The sequence below is a fragment of the Chiloscyllium punctatum genome, chromosome 38 (assembly GCF_047496795.1).
Source record: "Chiloscyllium punctatum isolate Juve2018m chromosome 38, sChiPun1.3, whole genome shotgun sequence".
In the NCBI taxonomy this organism is placed as follows: domain Eukaryota; kingdom Metazoa; phylum Chordata; class Chondrichthyes; order Orectolobiformes; family Hemiscylliidae; genus Chiloscyllium; species Chiloscyllium punctatum.
This window is the reverse complement of record NC_092776.1, coordinates 48,221,995-48,245,107: the sequence shown is the minus strand read 5'-3', so window position 1 is coordinate 48,245,107 and position 23,113 is coordinate 48,221,995. Positions and strand designations below refer to the sequence as shown.

The 23,113-nt window shown below is 40.8% G+C and overlaps 1 protein-coding gene across 3 annotated transcripts in view; it reads right to left on the bottom strand.

The window, feature by feature from the left end:
* Positions 1-1,391: 1,391 nt before the first annotated feature.
* Positions 1,392-23,113, bottom strand: part of rnls (renalase, FAD-dependent amine oxidase) — a 163,845-nt gene continuing 142,123 nt past the window's right edge. Inside the window, exons 5-7 of one of the 3 annotated variants that reach the window (XM_072557831.1) lie at positions 13,800-13,973; positions 11,995-12,173; positions 1,392-3,945 (exon numbers count right to left, since the gene is read on the bottom strand). In XM_072557831.1, the coding sequence (XP_072413932.1) occupies positions 3,766-3,945; positions 11,995-12,173; positions 13,800-13,973 (533 nt within the window). In that variant the 3' untranslated portion in view covers positions 1,392-3,765. The remainder of the gene's footprint in view (positions 3,946-11,994; positions 12,174-13,799; positions 13,974-23,113) is intronic. The other 2 variants (XM_072557832.1, XM_072557833.1) reach the window with 2 other exon arrangements.

The window sequence follows — 23,113 nt, the reverse complement described above, 5'->3', positions numbered from 1 at the left end:
TTAACAAGCAGGGAAAATCAAAAGATGAGCATTTTTCTTTAATTGTTCAAACCGGTTTTCAGCTATATTGAGTGACTCTGGACATCAGAGTTTGTCACACAGAAAACAATCATAAGACTTGTTTCTAATTTTTTTTTAAAAAGGCAAGTTTATTTGGCCGTTGCTCATCAGTTATAGAAGTGAAGTTTTATCCTACTGTGAATGATGACTGCGTATCTGTAACTATTTATATTACTGGCAAGTATTACGCAGAGGAATTCAAATACTATTTCTCAGCAGAGTTTGCAAAATCACAAAATCTGCCCAAGGAAACTTGCTGTCCTTTGGGATGTGGCTTGGGTAGCCAAATTCAATGTTCCCTTCAGATCCTTATCGGGATCACTAAACACTGATGTGCAATAGTTTCAGTTTTACTCATGCAAAATCCAACCATGGACTCTTAAAAATAAGTTTGCGTTGTACTTCATTCATAGATTGTACACTAAGTAATTTTTGTTAATAGTCACTTGGTAGTACAGAATTTGAGTATTGCTGAAAAAAAGGCACACAGTCAAAACATGTCATCTTTCACTCATTGGGACGGATGCAGGAATACCAAAGAGGTATAACAATTTAAATTGCATGAGGAAAGGATTTTGATTAGTAAGCAAGTGGACTGTGATTGATCAAGGGTTTACCGTGGTGAATGCACCAGGAAACTGCTGCCCTTCCACTTTTGTTTAATGAAAAACAGCACAATTTTTGGACAAACCTATTTTTCATCTAGAGGACTGGTTATATATGTTTATGTGTAGCTTCTAACAAGCATCTATGAGTTACAAGCCTGAATAATAGTTTTAAATTTGGTGTTAGTCTAATTCTTAGCACGAAGCACTTAGGGTTGTTAGTAAGTGCTGTCCAATCACAGAATCGCATCTAATATCAGATGTTATCTTCTTGGTTTTCCTACTATGGGATTATTGAATACGGTCAGTACTTTGCTTTTTTATGAACAGCTCAAGGACCATGCTGTTTGTTATGATCTGCCAATCATTGTGAGGTACTGCCTATGTACCTGGCATCTCACGAGTGCTGATCTTCACGCAGCACCATCACTCATTGTGTGGTGGGTGAAATGTCATTTTGGCTCAGTTAGTGCTAAAAGCCATTCACATTAATGCTGCATATTAGTAGAGTTTAATGGCTAGCTTCCCCTGTTTTTCTAATTTGAGATATTTTAGCTTTCCAGGATAATTTCAGGTAGAGAGAGCACTTCTTAGCTTTGGTAAGTGGCAGCCTTAGGCCCATTCATATGTGCAATACACAGCAATGATCTGACAGAGGTAGTCATTATCCCTCAGGATAGCTTTGATGTGTCCTATTGCAGTATCAGGGTGTATAGTGAGCTTATAATTAACAATGATGAGATTGTTAAGAAGGTCAGTCATAAAACCTGTAGAGACGTACGAATCTTATCACGTATATTGAGATGTGAAGATTGGCAGATTTAGAGACCCCATTAGAGGATTTCTCAATGAGCACATTGTGAAAAGGGAGCATACTGAATGGCTTCAGTTCAGTGGTGAATTTGAGTATCGAATTGAGCCCTTTTCTAACTTCTGGATATACTCATTAAGAAACTGGATTGTCCTTAGAATACTGAAACCACAGTTATTTTAGCATAACATTCATTTTATTTTCAAAAGCAGATAGCAACATTGAAATAGCCACCATTCTTGTGGGAACTCAGATCTGTTTTACACTTGCTGTAGTGTGTGTTGGAATTCTATAATGCTCAGTGCTTGATTCTGGTGATTAGTTTCCAATTATATTCTCATTTACTGGAGAGCAGATAGTGACAGATAAGGATATGATAGGAGTGGAGCCAAGAGAAAGTATGTTACCTTAGCTTACTTTTCTACCTCTGGTCACCCAGCAAGCAACATTGATTATGTAAGTGAAAAATGTCCTGAGAATTTTGGATGGGTGCTTGTGAAGGGGGCAAGTTTAAGATTTGAACATACGTAAATGTTATGTTAATGAAGCTGATCCTTCTCCTGCTCCCCTTGTTGTGAGGTACTTTGCTCACTACAGACTGAGTTTTCCTGACTGGGTGACTACAGTCTCAGAAGTGGTAGAAGGTGGTTGGGATGGAGAGAAAGATGGGAGAAGTAAGAGGACAGCTTCTGGACACATTCCCACAGCTGGAAAGTTTTCCATGGGTCACAGAAACATACAGAAAACCCCTCTCCCACTCATGTTGCAGAAATCTTAGGGTTGCTGGCCCACTGTTTAGGTGAAGCCTGTCCAACATCCTTCATAGGATGGCATCACAGAGGCAGCCAATTCACACGCTGCCTGTGATTGCACTGTTTCCACTGGGTTCCATTGTTGGCCTCAGTGAGAAGAATCCGAGTCTGTGTCACTGCTGAGCATCAGCAGAGAGAAAGTTGAAGGCTAGTTTTGTATCTCTCTCTCCCCGGAGAGAATTCTGATGGGAATAGTCTTCAGCTCGCCTGATGAGAAAAGATGTGGACAGGATGCTAACCACTGTGACTGTACTGAAGAAAGCAAACAAATCTATTATCCCACTCACCAGATTGTCACATGTTTAATACATCCACGTGGAGGACATTTACTTTTTTGGAAGAGAAGTCAACTCTAAATAAAAATGTTACCTTTTTATGATGACTACCTAGATTTGCAGTTTGGGACAAAAAGTGGTTTTGATACATGGAACATGTAGTGTGAAATTTGATTGAGTTAGATTTTCTAATGCTGTGAGATACAAACATAGTTATTACGCACAAAATCACCAACTTCTTCCTTGCATTGCAACTATTAATAAATTTGTTAGTCCACTTAGCACTGTTTCCCTGGATCCTAATGTCAAATGTTATTTTATTTTAATGTTTCCATTATTTTATGGCTCAGATGCAAATATGATGTATGTACTGTTATGAAAATATAAGCAATACTGTCCTTTAAGAGAGTTGAAAGCTAGCAAGGACTTAAAGCACACACAGTACGTAACATTTACAGTGTAACATTTGGTCCAGCAGCTAGAAGTATATGGGTTGCTATGAAACTAAAACAAATTCAAATTCAGCCAATCAGTTTAAATTATGCCCCAAGATACTAAACTATAATCAAGTTTGAATTTGGTATTTTGACAGTATTAAAACCAAAGAAATGATCTGATGCTTTGAGGTATAAAACTGAAACAAATTGAACTGTTCGAGGAGAACTGCCAAGCCACCAACATATGGAGAGTGCTCTTAGATAAAGGTACCTTTAAGAGAGCTATTCTATCAATGACCTGTGAAACAGAAACCCTAAGAAGAAGAAAAGAAGACAGAGGAAGATATAAAGAGATGAATCGACAGCTGGCTGGTTTTGAAATTTGAATTTTTTTGTAAATCTTAATCGAGGAGTTTTATTGGACCAGAGTGGGAGGTAAAAGATAGACTAAGAGAAAGGAGTTGCAAATAGTTGTTAGTTAATATTCTTTGTTAGACTTAAAGAATAAAGTCCTTAAATTTGTTTTACTTTAAATAGTGACTTTGGGGATAGTTCTTTGCCTCTTGAATTTTAACAAATTATATAATGGGGTGAATTTTTTGATTTGCTGGTTTAAATTAGCAGAGGGTTTTACCCCGTGTCATAACAATACCAAATTCTCTTGGGGGTTAGGGGCGGGGTCAAGCTATTGATTCCATCCACACACTGAACAGCCGTCTATTAATGGGGTTTTGCAATAATGATTGAGGTCTGAGACAAAGCAAACTATTTAGAATTGCATGATACAGATTTTAAAAAATGACATTTGAACACATCCAAGATTGTTAAAGCAGATTCTGTGCAACCGTCAAAGTTTGAGTGTGTAAACCCATCACCGCCACACACAAGAAGTGGCTGTTCTTTAAGCGTCATCTGCCCTGGAAAGTTTGGGATGGAATTGATGACCTGCAAGAAAAGCAGTTGCAGATTATTCCAAGGATAGCAATTTCCCGCCATCCTAGTTGAAGACTTCCTTCCCTGACTGCTGTGCCAGTAGTTCCTGTCCCATGTAGTGCTACTGAGTTTAATTACATAAAGAAACTAGAGAACCCAGTGGGTATTTACCAATGTTGTTGGCTGTGTAGAGAAAAGAGTCATTGCTGCTCACAATGCTTAAAACAGATTTCCTACAGGTGAGGTTGAGGATGAAAGGGCTTGGTTTCACTTATAATATAAGCTATATCAGCATTTAAGGGCCAGTTGTACATTACCTGAGATCACCCACTCTCTGATCTGCTGAGTTTTATCAGTCATGTCCATCCCAAGTATCTTTCAGATAAGGATTACATTACTAATCTGACCAGGGTGTGGAAACTGACAGTATTAATGGACAAATGCTTCTCTGATATCCCTTTGCTATATTAACAGTGACATTAACCTCTTTAAGATAAGCTAGTTAAGGGAACTATTAAAACGGCAGGCAGAAGAATGTTGCTGAATGAGTTGTGTTGCTTACTTGTGTTTCCAATAAAATTTTCTAGTCCTTTAGGTAATAGATAACAATGTGGGAATTAATAAAACACTCAAGTGCAGGTGGGCCAAGATTTTGTTACCATGATCTCAATAACTTTTATCTTCACTTGATTAGATTAGATTACATTACATTACATTACGGTGTGGAAACAGGCCCTTTGGGACAACAAGTCCACACCGCCCCGCCGAAGCGCAACCCACCCATACCCCTACATTTACCCCTTACCTAACACTACGGGCAATTTAGCATGGCCAATTCACCTAACCTGCACATCTTTGGACTGTGGGAGGAAACCGGAGCACCCGGAGGAAACCCACGCAGACACGGGGAGAACGTGCAAACTCCACACAGTCGCCTGAGGCAGGAATTGAACCCGGGTCTCTGGCACTGTGAGGCAGCAGTGCCAACCACTGTGCCACCGCGCCGCCCACAAACTAAAGGCTATTTGCAGTCATCATCTATAATTACATGTGCAAAAACTCAGGTGAAAGGCCAAATACCGTGAATCTGATTTGTTATTGTAATAGTGACTGACAGATACTTAATGCCCCATACATTTTCTTCAAGCCACGCTGGTACAGTGGTTTGACTCCAGCCTCAGATGACTGTCTGTCTGGAGTTTGCATATTCTGCATGTCTGCGTGGGTTTTCTCAGGGTGCTCTGGTTTCCTTCCAATAGTCCAGCGTTTTGCAGGTTAGGTTTATTGGCCATACTGTCCAGGGATGGGCAGGCAAAGTGGATTAGCCATGGGAATTGCAGGGTTACAGGGATAGGGTGAGGGGGTGGGTTAGGGTGGGATGCTCTTCAGAGGGTCGATGCGGACTCGATGGGCCGAATGGCCTGCTTCCACACTGGAGTGATTCTCTAATTTTGTTTCTTCTCTAAAAGCATTAATATTATAGACTTAGTTTTAAGTGTTACTTCCAATCCTCAGGCCTCTCCAAGAAATATTGTTTTCCTCCACGCTCATCTCCACTCCAAATAAATTCAAACCTTGCTTGAGATAGTATTAAGCTAGAAAGTGAACGCATTTTTGAACAAATGTCATAACTACTGTCTTTTAAGCAATAGTTATAATACAATGAGTACATTTTTCTCTTACACAGGGAGTGAATTCACCATTTCATTTTCCAATTAAAACTGGCAAATTGCCTTCTGGAGGAAGTCATACTGAACATCAGACACAGCGGAGATTCAATGTTCAGTTTGCCAGTCCCACACACATGCAGCAGATTCATGCTCAGCACAAAAAGTGCTTCTTGTAATCCTGCTGCGTTGGCCATCAATGTGGGAATTCCAGCACACTACATGACAAAGTGCCAGCACCTGACTCTGTGAGTCTCCATATGGTGAGCTTGATTACAGATGCATAGTCACAGGGAGAGCTGGGCAGGGGTCGGCACTCAGCCATATGGAAGTACGGGCTCAAGTGCTAATTACAACAATAGCTTGCATTTATATAGTGACTTTCCCTTTGATACTATATCCATGCGCAAGGGCAGAATCAAAGTAGTAAGATTGAAGGTAAGCATACAGTTTTGAAGAGAGTATTGGGGTTCTTTTGAAAAAGCAGACAGATAATGTTTGCATTGAAAAGGACAATAAGGTGAAAGAGCTCGGGAAAACAACAGCCTCGTTTGCATTCTAAAAAAAAATGAAATTGTTTTGACTGAAAAACTGTGTTGCTAACTTACTATCCTTTATTTTGTGTGACACCCAAACAGATTTATACCAGGCGAGCTTTGCCATTCCATAACACCTACATTAACTTAATTTAGCCAGGTCTCTAATGCTTTCCGGCAGTGATACCAAGTATGTCCTGGGCACACATGCCCAAACAGACTCACTTAGCAAAAGAGTTGAGAATTCTGAGGGAGAGGAAGAAACATGACAAAGTGGCATAAAAAGGGAACAAGGTTCAAGAAATAGGGCAATAGAGCTTGACAATAAAACTGAAGAAGCCCTTAAGTCTCTGTCATGATGGAGGGAGGATACACAAACATTCCAGACACACTGTAGTCCTGTGAAATTTAACAGCAGCACCTGATTATTATTTTTAATTGACTTTTCTGTTACACATGGTCTGGCTGGCAGGAAGAGGTCAGAGATTTGGGCATGATTGTTGGCGACCCATTGATATTTGGTAGTGTGTGAGGTTTTGTTTGGAGGGGGTGGGTTTTGGTGTGACAGTTGTGACCATGAGGAAAGAAGCATTCTGCAGAAGATTTGTTTTGGGTCAGGGATACTCTCCTGCCCCTCCTGATTCGCAGACAGTTTCTCAAGTTCTGGGAAGGCCAAGTGGCAACCTTCAAGCTTAAATCAGGGCAACAACTGGACAACAGGAGCCTGGTTTCATGCTATAATGAAATGGCTTACCATTCCAAGACTTGGCCAGTCACCATTACCTCCCCCTTTGTTTCTTCCCAAACATCATAGATGGGTTAATATTAACCCTTATGTGTAAGCATGTAACCTTACTTCAGAGTTAAGTATCATGTATCAGTAACAACGAGAGACTGCAGCAAGTGTGAATAAACCAGCATCTCAAAGTCACTGTTAAATATTCTACAGTTTGTCTATTTTCTATACACTCCAATCATCTGACATTCCATCTCACTCTGTGCTTTGCTGTCCCATCGCTGGTACTTCTGCTCTCCCAGCACTCCTCAGCAGCAAACACACTTAGGTACCAATATATTTTTTGGCCAAAAATTATGGTGTTATTGGTGACAATGCAGCATTCTGTTTCTCTGCATAACAAGAGCAGTACACAGTGGCCCTTCCATTTACCCATGTCCAGTCGTATAGCTACAACACACAAAACAGTGACACTCACAACTTGAGCTGCTAACAGTTGCTGAATGTAAGAACTGAATCGATTTGTCCCATAGGTGAACCTATCACACTGTAGAACTCAATTGTATTGTTAAGAAAGTGAAATCATTCTACTTGAACATGGGGCATATGTGCTCATTTAAACTTTCCATTCAAAATTTGAAGAGCAGGGCTGAACATTCTAGCTTTCCCAGAGGTTGATTTTTAAAAGGTTGTTCTGTTTGGAAAAAGGTCCCTCAGTGGCAGTCTATGATTTTGAAATGTGCACATAATATTCAGTGCATCAGTTGGTCCAGGTTTGTAAACTGTGCTGAAAATGCTGACCTCGCACTTGGCTAACTAATTGGGGTGGCACAGTGGCTCAGTGGTTAGCGCTGCTGTCTCACAGTGCCAGGGACGTGGGTTTGATTCACCTTCAAGTGACTATCTGTGTCTGTGTGGGTTTTCTCAGGGTGCTCCAGTTTCCTCCCACTGTCCAATGATGTGCAGGTTAGGTGGATTGGCCGTGTTAATTTGCCCATAGTATCCAGGGATGTGCAGGCTAGGTGAGCTAGCCATGGGCAATGCAGGGTTACAGGGATCTGAGTGGGATATTATTCAGAAGGTCGGTGTGGACTTGATGGGCTGAATGGCCTGTAGCGGTTTTATGATTCTAACTTGGCTAATGTACCTCCCATGACCAGATCATCTCCTCCACCTGGCAATCTTGCAGTAAAGCAGGACCACTGCCTGCCCATGTGATTCCACTACCAGCTACCCAGGATTCCTATGTAAGTCTGCCGAACGAATGTGTTTGAAATGTTTATACCATTCCTGGTAGAGGTATTCAGACAAAGGGAAATTCAATGCTGTTGTCAAAATATTAAAGGAGGACTTTTCATGCTGCAGAATGTGAGTTTAAGGAGCAGCAGATTCAGGTACTGGGGGAAGAAATGTTAACAAGACTCATGACTGCATTCATGATTGTGGTTATGGGCTAAAGTCAGGGTAAGAAGGGACCAACTGAGCAAAAAGAGGGTAATTCCAGCTGTATGGAAGAGCAACAGAATGGATCAATTGAGGAAAAATATTTCACCTCTCAAGGGAGCCAAGATTGAAGTCAAGATGGCCTCAACCACAGATGTGGTCATTCACTTCGTTATTTCCTCTGCTCTTTCCCTGTCATCATCACAATGTCAAGGAGGCTCAACTTTACGTAGCGTAACCTCCACAAACACTCGAGTGACAGATGGACTCTCAGTCGTGCTATCGATTCTCATAATCACGTTTCAAAGGAACAATGATTTGCTCCGTATGTTCGTGTTGCCAATTTTAGGGTGATGGCGATAATTTGAGATAGGTTTGGGCCAGAGAAGATTTTGGACTAAAATGAATTTGTCATTTAAACTTGAGCTACAGGTTAGCAAGATCGCTTTTTTTAAAAACAGCAAGCCAGGCACTGGGCTGACTTCTAGAGGGCTAGAATTAAAAAGCAGAAAAGTCGTGCTAATTCTGTACTGAACATTGCTTTTAGAGTACCACATGTACCTCTGGTTGTCATATTGTGAAAAGGATATAGAGGAGTTGGAAAGGCTGCAAAGATGACTTATAAGTTTAACAACAGAAATGTATGGATATTTATACAAAGAAAGCATTGAGAGACTGGGTCTTACCCTTCTTAAAAAAAGAAAGCTGATGGGTGACCTAGTAAAGGTTTTTAAAATTATGAAAAGTTTTGGTAATGAATACGAGATATTATTTTTCTTTGTGGGAAAGAACATAAATGAAGGCCATCATCTAATCGCTAAGCAACCAATTAGGGAATTCAGAAAGAATTTCTTTACCCAAGTAGTAGTGAGAATGTGGAACTCATGACCACAAGGTGTGGTGGATGGGAAGGGTATGGATGCATTTAAGGAAAAGTAGAAAAGCATGTGAGAGAGAAAGGAATAGATGTAGATTGAGATGAGGAAAGGCTCAAGTGTGAGCATCATCACTGAGCTGGACTAGAATGGCCTGTTTCTATGCTGTATATTTATCGACTGCACTCTCATTAGAGAGAAATCATTGGTGGTACTTTAAACTGAGGGTCATCATACTCTAGGCAAGGGGAGAGGTTGAGAAAGAGAGTCCATCAAAGTAACCTCAGCTGATGCTGGAACTGAACCCACACTATCAGCGTGATTCTGCATTGCAAGCCAGGCATCCAGCCAACTGAGCTAACCAACTCCCAATTTTAAGTTGGACAAAATGGGATGTGGCCTCCCAAGCTGGGAGTTGGTGACTTCAACTTGAATGTGGTGGTGGAAAAACTTAGAGACTGGGGATGTGACATTGCTTTGAAGGAGATTTCTGCAGCAAGATGGGTAGCTCTGAGATAATCAGGCCTTAGTGTTCCATTTTATGTACTGGGCAATGCTCGTAAAACAGGAGGAAATCCTGCTGAGAGGATCTAGGCTGCCTTTGAGTCGATATGACCATTTGAGCAGATATTGGTAGTAGCTGATTCTTGTGTAAATCTACAATAGTGAGAACTGATTGAGTTGAGACAGGGAGGAGAGGATTCTAATGCCAAACTAAAAAAGAAAATTACAGGTTTCCTTTGAGGATTTCAACACTGCTTTTTTGTAAGCAGCTCTGAGGTGCTGGGTTTTAAAAAGTTCTCCATGCCTTCATAGCAATTTTGTTCAGCTAGTGAAGAATGAATGATTGACACTGCATTAGTAAGAAAAGTAAAATAATTAATTAATGTGGTTCAAATTTGGCTATATTAACAATTTGGCAAAATTTCGATCATACCACAAAATATGGCTGAAATTAATGTTATGCCTTGATAAATTGAAGCCAATTAGAGTCATGGAGAGTTACAGCATGGAAATAGACACTTCGGTCCAACTCATCCACGCCGACCAGATATCCTAACCTAATTTAGTCCCATTTGCCATCACCCGGCCCATATCCCCCAAACCCTTCCTATTCATATACCCACCCAAATGCCTTTTAAATGCTGTAATTGCACCAGCCTACACCACTTCCTCTGGAAGCTCATTCCATACACCCAGCTCCCTTTATGTAAAAGGGTTGCCCCTTAGGTCCCTTTTATACCTTTCCCTTCTCAAATCCTCCAACCCTGGCAACATCCTTGTAAATCTCTTCTGAACCCTTTCAAGTTTCACAACATCCTTTCAATAGGCAGGAGACCAGAATTGCACGCAATATTCCAAAACTGGCTAACCAATGTCCTGTACAGCCACAACATGCCCTCCTAATTCCTATACTCAATAGTCTGACCAATAAAGGAAAACATACATGATGCCTTCTTCTCTGTCCTATCTACCTGTGACTCCACTTTCAAGGACCTATGAACCTGCACTCGAAGGTCTCTTTGTTCAGCAACACCCCCGAGGACCTTACCATTAAGTGTATAAGTCCTGCTAAGATTTGCTTCCCAAAATGCAGCACCTCACATTTACCTAAATTAAACTCCATTTGCCACTCCTCAGCCCATTGGCCCATCTGATAAAGATTCCATTGTACTGAGTTAACCTTCTTTGCTGTCCACTACACCTCCAATATTGGTGTCATCTGCAAACTTACTAAATATACCTCCTATGTTCACATCCGAATCATTTATATAAATGACGAAAAATAGTAGACTCAGCACCAATCCTTGTGGCACTCCACAGGTCACAGGCCTCCAGCCTGAAAAGCAAACCTCCACCACCACCCTCTGTCTTCTATTTTCGAGCCAGTTCTGTATCCAAGTAGCTAGTTCTCCCTGTATTCCATGAGATCTAACCTTGCTAACCAGTCTCCCATGGGGAACCTTGTCGAAACCTTTACTGAAGTCCATATAGATCACATCTATCACTCTGTCCTCATCAATCCTCATTGTTATTACTACAAAAAACTCAGTCAAGTTAGTGAGACATGATTTCACACGCACAAAGCCGCGCTGACTATCCCTAATCAATCCTTGTCTTTCCAAGTATATGTAAATCCTTTTCCTCAGGACACCCTCCAACACCTTGTCCACAACTGTCGTCAGGCTCACCGCTCTATAGTTCCCTGGCTTTTCCTTACCAGCTTTCTTAAATAGTGGCATCATATTTACCAAGCTCCAGTCTTCCGGCACCTCACCTGTGACCATCGATGATACAAATACCTCAGCAAGGGGCCCATCAATCACTTCCCTAGCTTCCCACAGAGTTCTAGGGTACACCTGGTCAGGTCCTGAGATTTTTATGTGTTTCAAGATATCCAGCACCACCACCTCTGTAATATGGACATTTTTTTCAAATGTCACCATCTATTTCCCACATTCTATATCTTCCATGTCCATGTAAATACTGATGCAAAATACTCATTTAGGATCTCCCCTGTCTCCTGTGGCTCCCCACATAGGCTGCCTTGCTGACCTTTGAGGGGCCCTATTCTCTCCCTAGTTACCTCAATTAGGAGGCTGCAATGACTTTGTATTTATTGCTTTTTAAGGCTTTCTGTGTTTGAACATGCTGAAATCAGAATGAAAACCTGGCTCAAATCCATTCTTCTTGAAACACACCTGAGCCTATTGTTGTACTTCCCAAGCATCAGAACAGAAGCATTCTGATTCGGATTTAAATTGAGAATTTGCTCAGGACACATCCACCATGATCAGAATTACCTGCGAGTATCTCCATTTGTGACACTTGATGCCAATAGACTTGGGCAATCCTGGCAGGATCTGTTGTAGCTGTTCGAGGATGAGAGGTTCTACCTCTTCCTTATCCTTCTGCACATTCTGAGCTCCAAACTGAACTGTAGTGTGAATAACTATGGAAGGTCCAACTTCAGGGGATTCTGCTAAATAAAAGGAAGGTGAACTATTTATATTATTATGGACAGATTGCCTCTGACAAAGGATGTAACAAATGAGAATTGGAATAGACCTACAGCCCATCAAACCCTCTCCACCATAAATATGATCATTGCTGATTTTAGGCTCAACTCCATTTCCTTCCTGCTCCCAATATTACCTGATGCCCCAAGAGACCAAATATTTCTAACTCAACCTTAAGTACATTCAATCATGTAGCATCCATAACAGTCTGGGGTGAAGATTTGCAAAGATTCACAGCCTTCGAATGAAGAAATCTTTCCTCCTCTCACTCTTAAGTGATCGTCCTGAAACTGTCAGCCCTTATTCTAAATTCAAGGGAACACATTCTTTCAGTATCCACCCGACAAAACGCCTTCAGAATTGTACATGTTTTAATAAGAAACCCTTGCATTCTTCATGGCTCTAGAGCAAATTGGCCCACTTTGCTCAGCCTGACTTGTTGGGCAACTTTTTCATTCCAGAGTATATCCTAGTGAACATTCACTGTATTGGTTCCAATGAAAGTACATCCTTCCTAAAAATAAGGAGACAAAAACTGTGCACAATATTCTAGGTGTGGTCTCGCCAAAGTCCTGTATAAAAATAGCAAGCTTGGTTTATTCTCGTATACCAACTTCCTTGCCAATATTGCACTTGATCTCCCAACTGCTTATGTAAAAGCTAATGTTTTGTGTTTCTTGTACAAGTACCCACAGGTTTCTCCGAATGTCAATACTTACAAGTTTTATGGCTTTTAAAAAATACTCTGCTTTTTATAATACTTACCCAGCACCTTGTTGCCCACTCACTTAACCTTTTCAGTGCATCTCTTTACAGCTTCTTTGTATCCGCCTCACAGCTTGCATTCCCACGTAGTGTTTTATATCATCAGCAAACTTCGATACATGACTGTATTTTTTGTCTAAATTGTTAATATAGATTGTAAATAGCTGTGGTGCCAGCACAGATACAACAATCACAGCCCGCCGACTTGAAAATGCCCAACTTATCCTTACAACTTACTTCCTAAATGTTAACCCATCTTCTATCCCTGCTCCATGAGTCTTGTGTATTAGCATTTTGTATTGTACCATGTCAAACATGTTTTGAAAACCCAAGTACATCTACTGCTGCTTCTTTTATCTACATTACTGGAAAAAAATCCTCAAAAAACTCAAATTTGTCAAACAATTGACTTTCGAAGACCACACCATGCTTTTTTAAGTTGGTTAATATTTTTTCCTTCCTAATACATGATGAACAGGTAATCAGTTTTAGGTGTCAGCTGAGGGGTAAATATTAGCCAGATTTGCTGGGAGAGCTTCATTATCGTTCTTCAAAATACTGCCAAGGCATCTTTTACATCATCAGAAGTCACATGACATCAGATTATAGTCCAACAGGTTTATTTGAAATCATATGCTTGTGTGACTTCTGACTTGGTCCACCCCAGTCCAACACTGGCACCTCTACAACTTTTACATCCACAGACAGTGTGATTCAAGTAAAGTACAGTTAATGTGCAACCTGGTGTTGATCAAGTATTGTAAAGGAATTCCTGATGAAATGTTTGCTCTTGCGCTGTGGGGAAAATTAACAGCACTACTGACCTGAATTGCGTTTCTTATTGTCAATGGAGATGAACCTTATGCAGGGATTATTGACGATGTACTTTGCCACCCAAGGGACATTAATCTGCGTGCCGGCTTCATAGAAAAGGGCCAAAGCAAACCGAGAGGAATATCTTGCAGTTTCCAGTTGCAGCCTCTGTGATTCACTTATTACTACAATAAAGAAACATTATAAAAATCAAACGAAAAGAACAGTGTCATAAAATCAATGTTTTCTTTTAAGAAATGTGGGACATGTGCATAGTCAACATTTATTTGTCTAAATTGCAACTGCATTACAGCTGTGCATCATTAAACATTTACGAGGGGGGGGCCTGAGTTGTAAACCAGCTCAAACTGATGGGGTGAGCTGTGTCTCTCACGGCTGATAAGGGTCAACACTGAAATCAGTTTAAGTACTCTCAATTCTGCTCTCAGGGGACAGAACTCCATAGTGCAAAGACCACACTGCCAATTCGTCATCAGCACTAAACAATCATCTTAATCTGTCAGACTCTTAATGTTTTGGAAATGGGCAGAAAACAAACAGATTAGTCAATCAAATGATTGGCTGAGAGAGCCCAAGGTATTAAGCTTTTATTTTGACATGTGTAGAAACACAGAGCTAATAGACACATGCTCTTAAGAGGTAGAGCCTGAATGGACAAAAGGAGGATGCAGCCAATAGAGGTTAAAATGGGAGTAGATGCAGATCAGAAGGTCTGAAGGTGTTCAGTTTATGAACATAAAGGAATATTGATACACACCAGTTCAGGTTCACCAATATATCTTGCTTTAGTGGATCTAGAAGCTGCATTATGTTCCAGATAGATTAGCTTCACAGCAATCTATTTAAATTATTCAACTCACATGCATGTTAGGAACAAATTGTCATTAATTATCATTGGGTTATATGTAAAAATGTTAAAGCAATGAGGCCTGGCTTTGATTTTACCACAATGGATAAGGCAATTTTAAAAATGTACGTATGTCTGTTAGATGTCATTGTCTAGCCAACAACACATGGTGTTAATAATTTAATCTTGCATTGCTTGTTCAAATCTGTCCTCAGATAGGGGATCTGCTTCCTAAATTGGATTCCATGTAGTTTTGCAGTGTGCTTGAATTGAATGGTTGTTGGACAGCTTTTTCTGTGGTGAATACTGGACAAGTTCTAACAGTACAGACTATTAGTTAATAGTGATGGCCGAGTAATGTGAAGCTTACAATTTGCAGTTTAATTGTACCACTTGGGCCTACTGCTTGTTTTGGAATATATTGTGTTTGCACCATAAACTACAGATTGAGCAGGATTAACACTGTCACAAAATATTCTGTTCACTGATTTTTATAAAGATGGTTTTGTGGAGGATACAGGAAAGGCTGAGTTATTCTAGGATTTGATGATGTTTCAAGTTAGGATGCAATGCATGAGAGTGGAGTTATACTGCACATTGTGCATGCTGCAAAGCATTAATTCCTAAACAGTACAATACTTGTCAGAAGAGTTTGGCATGATTTCACAAAATGTAATGGATGAGGAACTAGTTCATTTTTGTGCCAATTTGTGTATGTATTCAGATATCTGAGCAAATGTTAAGATGTATATGTGTACAATCATGATGTACACATGTCAAGATATACATGCACAAACTCTGAACACATATTTAGATACACATGCACATCCTGAACCTAACTCTATTACACATGGTAAAGTACGCACACAGAACACATGTCAAGGCTCACGCACACACAACTTTAAGTACATGTTAAGGTACAGCCATAGACATTCTGCCTTGCTAGCTTAAAAATGAATGCGCAGAATAACTTGTTTCCCACTCTAAAACCAAGCAGTACAATCAACTAGTTCTCAGATTGTAACCAGAGAACATTAGGGAGTTGCATGTACGCCCACTCAACCTCATTACGATGCTTCGTTTGAATTGGTGAGAAGCTAAAAGCCATCAGAACTGCAGCACACAAGGAGTGATTGCATAAGCGCTTTGTCTATGGCTGATGCAATCTGGGAGTTGTTAGATACCCATTTAGCTTTACAAGCCAAATGTAAATGTTTGGCTGCTTTGCTTATGTTGTTGAGAAGGATCGGTTGCCAAAAATGTACAGTATTGGCTAAACTGTCCTCCTGAATCAATGATGGATTGCCAATTGTTAGTTTTAGATGCCTCTACAATCGTTAGCTATCAATATGAGTACTTTAGTACTGAACAAAACATAGATCATCTATAAATCAATTACTAACTTGTAAAATGTCAACTGATAAACAGTTATTATATATTGGTAAAGTTTTATTTGTAGCAGTCCTTTATCATTAACAAAGTATTAATTAAGTTAGAAATAAACCAGTCAGAATGTCCATCAAATAGCTGATAGAAGGGTGGTTATGTAATAAATTAAACATTATATGCTATAATCACAGTCTATTTCAGATTTATTCAACCATTGTTCCTTTAACATGGATTTTCTATTCATTCAGTGCATGTGGATAACCAATGAACAATCCTCAGTCACAACGTTCATGAATCACTATTTTGGTTCTGATTTTGACTCTTATTTTAAGTGCAAATTTATTTCTAATGGTTTACTGAATAAAACACTGAAATTTGCCATTCTTTGTTGCCAAACTGCTTATATGTTTTTGAACTTGGCTGACTGATGTGGGAAATCAGACATTGCTTCACAGATTGGCTCAAATATACTGCTTTCATTAACTAATAATCCAGATGTTTGTTGAATTGATGAGTACAAAACCATCTGATGTAGGGCTGTATTAGCATTTAAATAATGTGCTCACATTTGCAATTTTATGTTTATGAGAAAGAAGAGGAAGCACTGCACTTTTATAGAAGCTTTCATGACCTTATGATGTCCCAAAGCGCTTTCTGGTCAATGCTGTGCTTTTTAAATGTAGTCACTGTTGTAATGTGGAAAACTTGGTAGTCTAATTTGTACAGTACAAATTCCTAGGATACTGAGGCAAACTCCCCTGGTCTCCTTCAAAATAGCGTACAGGATCATTTATACACAACTGAGAGAACATACGGAACCTCAGTTATCCAAAAGTAACTTCTTAAAGACTGCACTGGAGGGAAAGCTTAAATCTCCATTGCAGAGGCTGAACTCTCAATCTTCAGACTCAGAGATGAGAGTATCAATGTTAAGGATTGATACCTCAGTTGGATCAGGTGAAGGGTGGATGTAGTGGAGATGCACATGGAGGAGATGATAGAACATGCCAGTTGGACATTACTATTAATGAGGCAAGATTTGTGTTTGGTGCTGAATTTAATTTCTAAACAGCGGTGTAGGTTAATGCAACACTTAGAGCACAGTGTCCTGGAAACAGAAAATTGCAACATCTGAACCAGCAATATAAAAGGACTCTAACTAAATAACTTAATAAATAATATAAATATAAACAGAAATGACATAGTATTCAACATGGTATTGAATTTATCCAGCAAGTAGCTACATAACTGAAGGGATCATAAAGATCTGAATCTCAATCTATGGGACAGTGCAGTGTTGGATGATGTCAGCCAGGGTAGTAGTGGGCACTGTGATTGGCAAACACAGTGAAGCAAAGTCACTTGGAGTTCCTGTCCCTGATTGCTACTCAGTGAAATACAGAAACCTATTGTGTGGATTGGATGAGACTCATCCACAGTACACTTCAACTGAGATTCAGTGAGTAGCAGTCTCACCTGAGTCCCATTCCAGAAACTTCAGAGCATTATCCAGGCCAACACTCCAACAGTAATTCTTCTGTTGTGTGGTTTTGTGCCCATATCTCAGAGTTTCAGTTTAAGACAGAATGGTGAAGGAAAGGTCAAAAAATGTCTTTAGGCCTGGGCTTCATTGGAACGCCACTTATTATATATTAAAACTAAATAATACAATACATGATTTTCAATGAAATACCAGACTCTTGTCTTAACGATACGTATTTACAGACTCTTCCACAAACTCTATGGGTTTCTCTTTCCTCTTCACTCTGCTCACACTGTGCCATTTATAAACTGTGAGGAGCAGCATCAACCGAGATTGCTCCAGACTCCTAAAGCCCTGATACAACATACTGTGGAAGTGACATATTCTTGGAAGTGCTGTCTTTGAGATGAGGCATGAATCTGCCTTCTCAGGTGGATGTGAAGGTATTATTTGAACGCCTGACGAGAACTCTAACCTGGTGTCCCAACTGCCTTCAATCAAAATAAGAGTGGCATTTTTATTGATACATACTTTATGGAGAAAAGCCACTAACTTAGTTATCGAGTCATAGAGATGTATTGCATGGAAACAGACCCTTCGGTCCAATCCCTCCATGCCGACCAGATATCCCATTCCAATCTAGTCCCACCTGCCAGCACCTAGCCCATATCCCTCCAAACCCTTCCTATTCATATACCCATCTAAATGCCTCTTAAATGTTGCAATTGTACCAGCCTCCACCCTTTCCTCTGGCAGCTCATTCCATACACAATTCTTTTCATTCATAATAAATATGGAGTCATCAGATAGAGATTTCCCCTACTGACCTCTAAAATAAAAGCTAAGACATTACTTTCAAATCAGTGAGGTGCAATATTCTGGATAGCACTAATAAACTTAGATTTTGTAAATTGTATCATTCCCAAGCACAATTTTCCCTAATGTTCCTCTTGGTGTTCTATTGTCAGCCGGTCAGTATCTTATGCAAGTGACCATGTTTTGAGATGTTGCTGTCATTGTCCCTCCTCACCAATTTCCACCCACAATAAATGAGACCGTCTTTCATGGGAAAGAGACAGCGGACATGTGGTCCTTCTGTAGTTCTGCATTTACACTGTAACATTAGCAGCATGGGTTGTAACAACTGAATAACAAAAAGGTATTGGTAAACTTGGAGTAACGGGTAAAAATGTTTGACTTCAATGGAAACAAAAATAAGGAGAGATAATAAAAAAAGGTCACTGACTCATTATTATCCTAACCTACAAAGCCTGACGTTTCCCTGCTGTGTGTTTTCTATAACGCAGAATATTAGAACATAGCTGGCCCCAGTTAAAATTTTCTTTTTGACTTGTTCATCAAGTCAATAGGTTAGGCTTTTGCCCGAAACGTCGATTTTCCTGCTCCTCGGATGCTGCCTGAACTGCTGTGCTCTTCCAGCACCACTAATCCAGAATCTGGTTTCCAGCATCTGCAGTCATTGTTTTTACCTCGTTGATTTTAACCCTACTGCGAATCCTCTTGCAAGGATGCCTGCATTGAAGAAGTTTTCCTCCTCTCTCTACAAGAATCTCAGGGAGTCCCTCTCCCATTGCAACTCCCAGGTCATTTCCTCTGCCCTGAAGTTCTTCTATGCTACTTTCTCCCCACCCCCACCCTCCTCTCACTTATCTCTCCACCCTTCAGGCTCTCTGCCTAATGAAGGGCTTTTGCCCGAAACGTCGATTTTACTGCACCTCGGATGCTGCCTGAACTGCTGTGCTCTTCCAGCACCACTAATCCAGAATCTGGTTTCCAGCATCTGCAGTCATTGTTTTTACCAAGTCAATAGGTTAGCCAAGCCAGGAAAAGCACAAATTGACCAATAGCGGGTACAATCTCTTAAATGGCCCTAATCCTACATGTAAATGATTGGTAAAGACAAAGACTTACTCTGAAATTGCAGTAGGACCTCATTTTGATTACAGGATAACTATTGTTGACTTGTGTTTCAGTAGAAAAGTAACATCTAAAGCGCACAAAGTACCGTTAGCAACAGTGATGAATTTAGAAATGACTGAGCGATCAAGGCATGAGCTAGATTTCCAAGTGGAGTCTGGGGACAAGTGCCCTCCCACACAACATTATATTTAGAATTCCGACAAAGTACAATTTATGTTTTTAGCAGCCTGCTGTCACTCTGCTTCCAAGTAAGAAGAGTATGCTTTTTTTTAAAAGGTCTGACATATATAATGTCGAAAAATAACTAGTTACGGGCATTTTAAATGCGCAGGCAATTCTTTTGCCGAGTATTCAACATGAAATCTGTGGGCTCAGTATACATGGATGGGAGGATCGGTGCGCTGGGTCCTGTCATGTTCAATATACTTCCTCTGTTTTCTGCTGGTCAGCTGTTGACTATGTAAATTATGGGAGAGTCTGGAAGAAAGATCAGGAAGATACTGGAAGGAAGGTTGTCAGAGGGAGTGTGAATAGAGGTTCAGCAGGATTGAGTCATACAGAGCTACTTATGACACAGAAAGAAGCCATTCAGCCCACTGAGTCCATACTAGCAAACCAGTCAGTTCCATTCCTTTGCTCTATCCTATAGCCCCGAGAAGTTTAGTTCATGCAAGTGCACATCCAATTTCCTTTTGAAATTCTTGATAATCTTTTCTGCTTCCACCATGCCCTATAGTTAGTAAATTTCAGGTCATTACCATTAGCTGAGTCAGACATTCTACTCACATTCCTGTTGCATTTCCTGCCCAAGAATTTAAATGTGTTCTCTAGTCCATGCACCATCATCAACGAATGGGGGGAGGGGGGGCAGCTTTCCTTTGTCTATTTACATGTTATTATCTTGTAAACATCTGTCAAACTGTCCTTCCATCTTGTATGGCCCATGCAGAACGAGCCAAAATTCTCCAGTTTAACCTGCCGTCACTGCCAGGCTTTCAACCTCTTACTTTCATTAGCATGTGTGAATACCCATTATCAACTAGCTCGCATTCACTGACACAGTCTTGTGCAGCAAAACCAGACAGCATGTGTACAGATTAAACTAACTACATGCATGAGGCATGTAACTGGCAAAGGGGTAGATGTCTCGAAGCTCAAGTGAGTTCCAAACTTTCTTCAGTACTTGGTTCCTTCATAACCAAGTTGTTTCTTTGCTCAAATGCTTACAGTGCAAGGGATGAAGCCTGACTGGGTTAACAAGCCTGCCCAAGTGAGACAGGTACACTTGCTCTCACCAGCAAACCTCACCATGGTGAGTAAGTGGGGCTTAACTCAAAAGGGGCCTTCACTCAAAAAGTTCAGATAGTAGTGGAAGGTGAAGGTGGAAAGGAAGAGTAGAGGGTGAAATTTAAAGGGTTCAGTCATCAGGAACCCTGGGAGAATACTTGGGAATAGACAGGGAGGAAATTGGGGTGTACAGAAGACAATCACAGTGATGGAGCATGGGGTCACATGAAAGGAGGGGAACATAATGGGATAGTTAAGCGTGTTAGAGAGAGAAAAAGAGCAGGCAGATTGAATCAGGAATAGTGTTCGGCTCAGGCCATACATTTTACTTATTTATTCTCACTTGCATTTTTACAGTGAATGACACAGTAAAGCTTCAACTGTTGCCACGCTCTGGTGCCATTTTGAATAGTTTAAGAATAAAAAGGATAAAAAGGTATCACTGAGACAGAGTCCTGAACCCTGAGTCAGTGACACCTGTTGCAGATTGTGGAGGGTCAGAGAGACGCCAGAGGAAAGGAGAAGGCCATCTACAGGGATGGGGGAGAATCTAATGCAGAATGGGAGGAGAGAAGTGAACACATCAAACAATACTGTCTTGCTCCTAAATCAGCTTGTAAAAGGAAACATTGCGGAGATGCATACTATAAATGTGGGGGCTGAGATCTGTTTGCAAGTGTTCCTGCACAAACAAATACAGCTGAGGGAATCAGAACACAAGCTGGAAAAAAAACATTGCATGAACACTCAATTAAGGCCTTAGCACTGAAGGGAAGCACTCACTGGACAATAAGGGGGAATATGCTGCACCAACCCGAGTGATTCATCTCACTAAGACTCCCCAGCGGAGGGGATGATGACAAGGGTTGGGCGGGGGGGGGGTGCCTTCTGTGGGAAGCTGTTTTCCACATGCAACTGTTCCCAGGCCAATGTCTCAGAAAGTTAAGGACATTGGGGATGAAGCCTTTACACGGTCACGTGTATGGAAAGCAATGCAAAGCTCAAGGCTGCAAAGCTGTTGCATTGGCGGTTGTGGAGGATCTACCTCTCCAGAAGTGACAGGACAGCAGGTTTTCACCCAAGACATGAACAGCTCAGTGATGACCCAAACAGCAGCTGGACTATGTTAAGATCTTAAATGGAAAGCAAACACACAGTTCCTGATATTCTAGCACTCAATGACCGCAGTGTCGATAATGGTGATTATTTGCTGTGCCCTGGCTGGAGCTGCGCTCTGTGGTGTTTAAAAGGATGAGGGTGATCAAATTGTAACTTATAGAATTCTGAGGATTGAGTGGATGTGGAGATGATGTTTCCACCAGTAGGAGAGACTAGGATTCCAGGGCACAGCCTTACAGTGAAGGGAACTTTAAAACAAAGATGGGGAGAAATCTCTTCAGCCAGAGGGGTGAATCCGTGGAGCTCATTGCTGCAGTGTCTTTAAGGCAGAGATAGGTTCTCGATTAGTAAGGGAATCAGGGGTTAAGGGAAGAAAGCAAGAGAATGAGAAACGTATCAGCCATTATCAAATGGAGCAGACTCAATTGGCTGAATGGCATACTTTGCTGCTATATCTTATGATATTACAGACAGGATAAGAGCTTAGAAGAGGAGGAAATGGATCAGCCATCTACTCCACCAATAGAGATGAAAGAGAATCTGATGGAGATGCTGAGTGAGTTTGCCTCTGCATCTCTGTCAACTCATTAATGATCAAGTTCAGAGACTCCTCATCTCTCCCTGGAAGGACCTATTTTCCAGCAGTGCTCAGAATGTCAGCAACCTTGGCCAATAGTTTCTCCCTTAGCTGTGGGTCCATGTCAGAGATGTTCTCCCCAGAATCTCACCCTTAGCCCTCTCTAGATGGATCACCCACTGAGAGTGAAGTGAGAGAATGGGAGAGATGGTGCACTGTCTCTGACTGCTCCACCTCAGCATGTGGTTCATATGGCTAGACCTTTTCATTTTTATTGTCCTGGCTTGAGAGTTGGATATGGAGGCCATTATAGGCAAGCCCAGATGTACAGGGACAGCCAGGAGTAGCAAAAGGAGGCTTTCACACGACGTGGCTGTTGCTATCTAATCTTCTATTCAGCTTGATTGTCTACTTCTCAAAAGGATCAAGAGCCTAATGTCAAGCATGCCATCTCTCCTTTTCGTGCAGTCCATGCTTATTGTTCATACTGTTCTTCTGTAGAAAGAGAGACATGTTAAGAGACATTAGTATGAGCATTTCCCTTGAATTTCTGGGCAGAGGGAGAGCTACCAATCCCCAGAGCTGTGATTTTTTTGTGTGTTCTTGTGCTTCAAAAAGAATGCAGTATGGGGGCGTCAGAAGTTAAAATAATTCAGTGTCA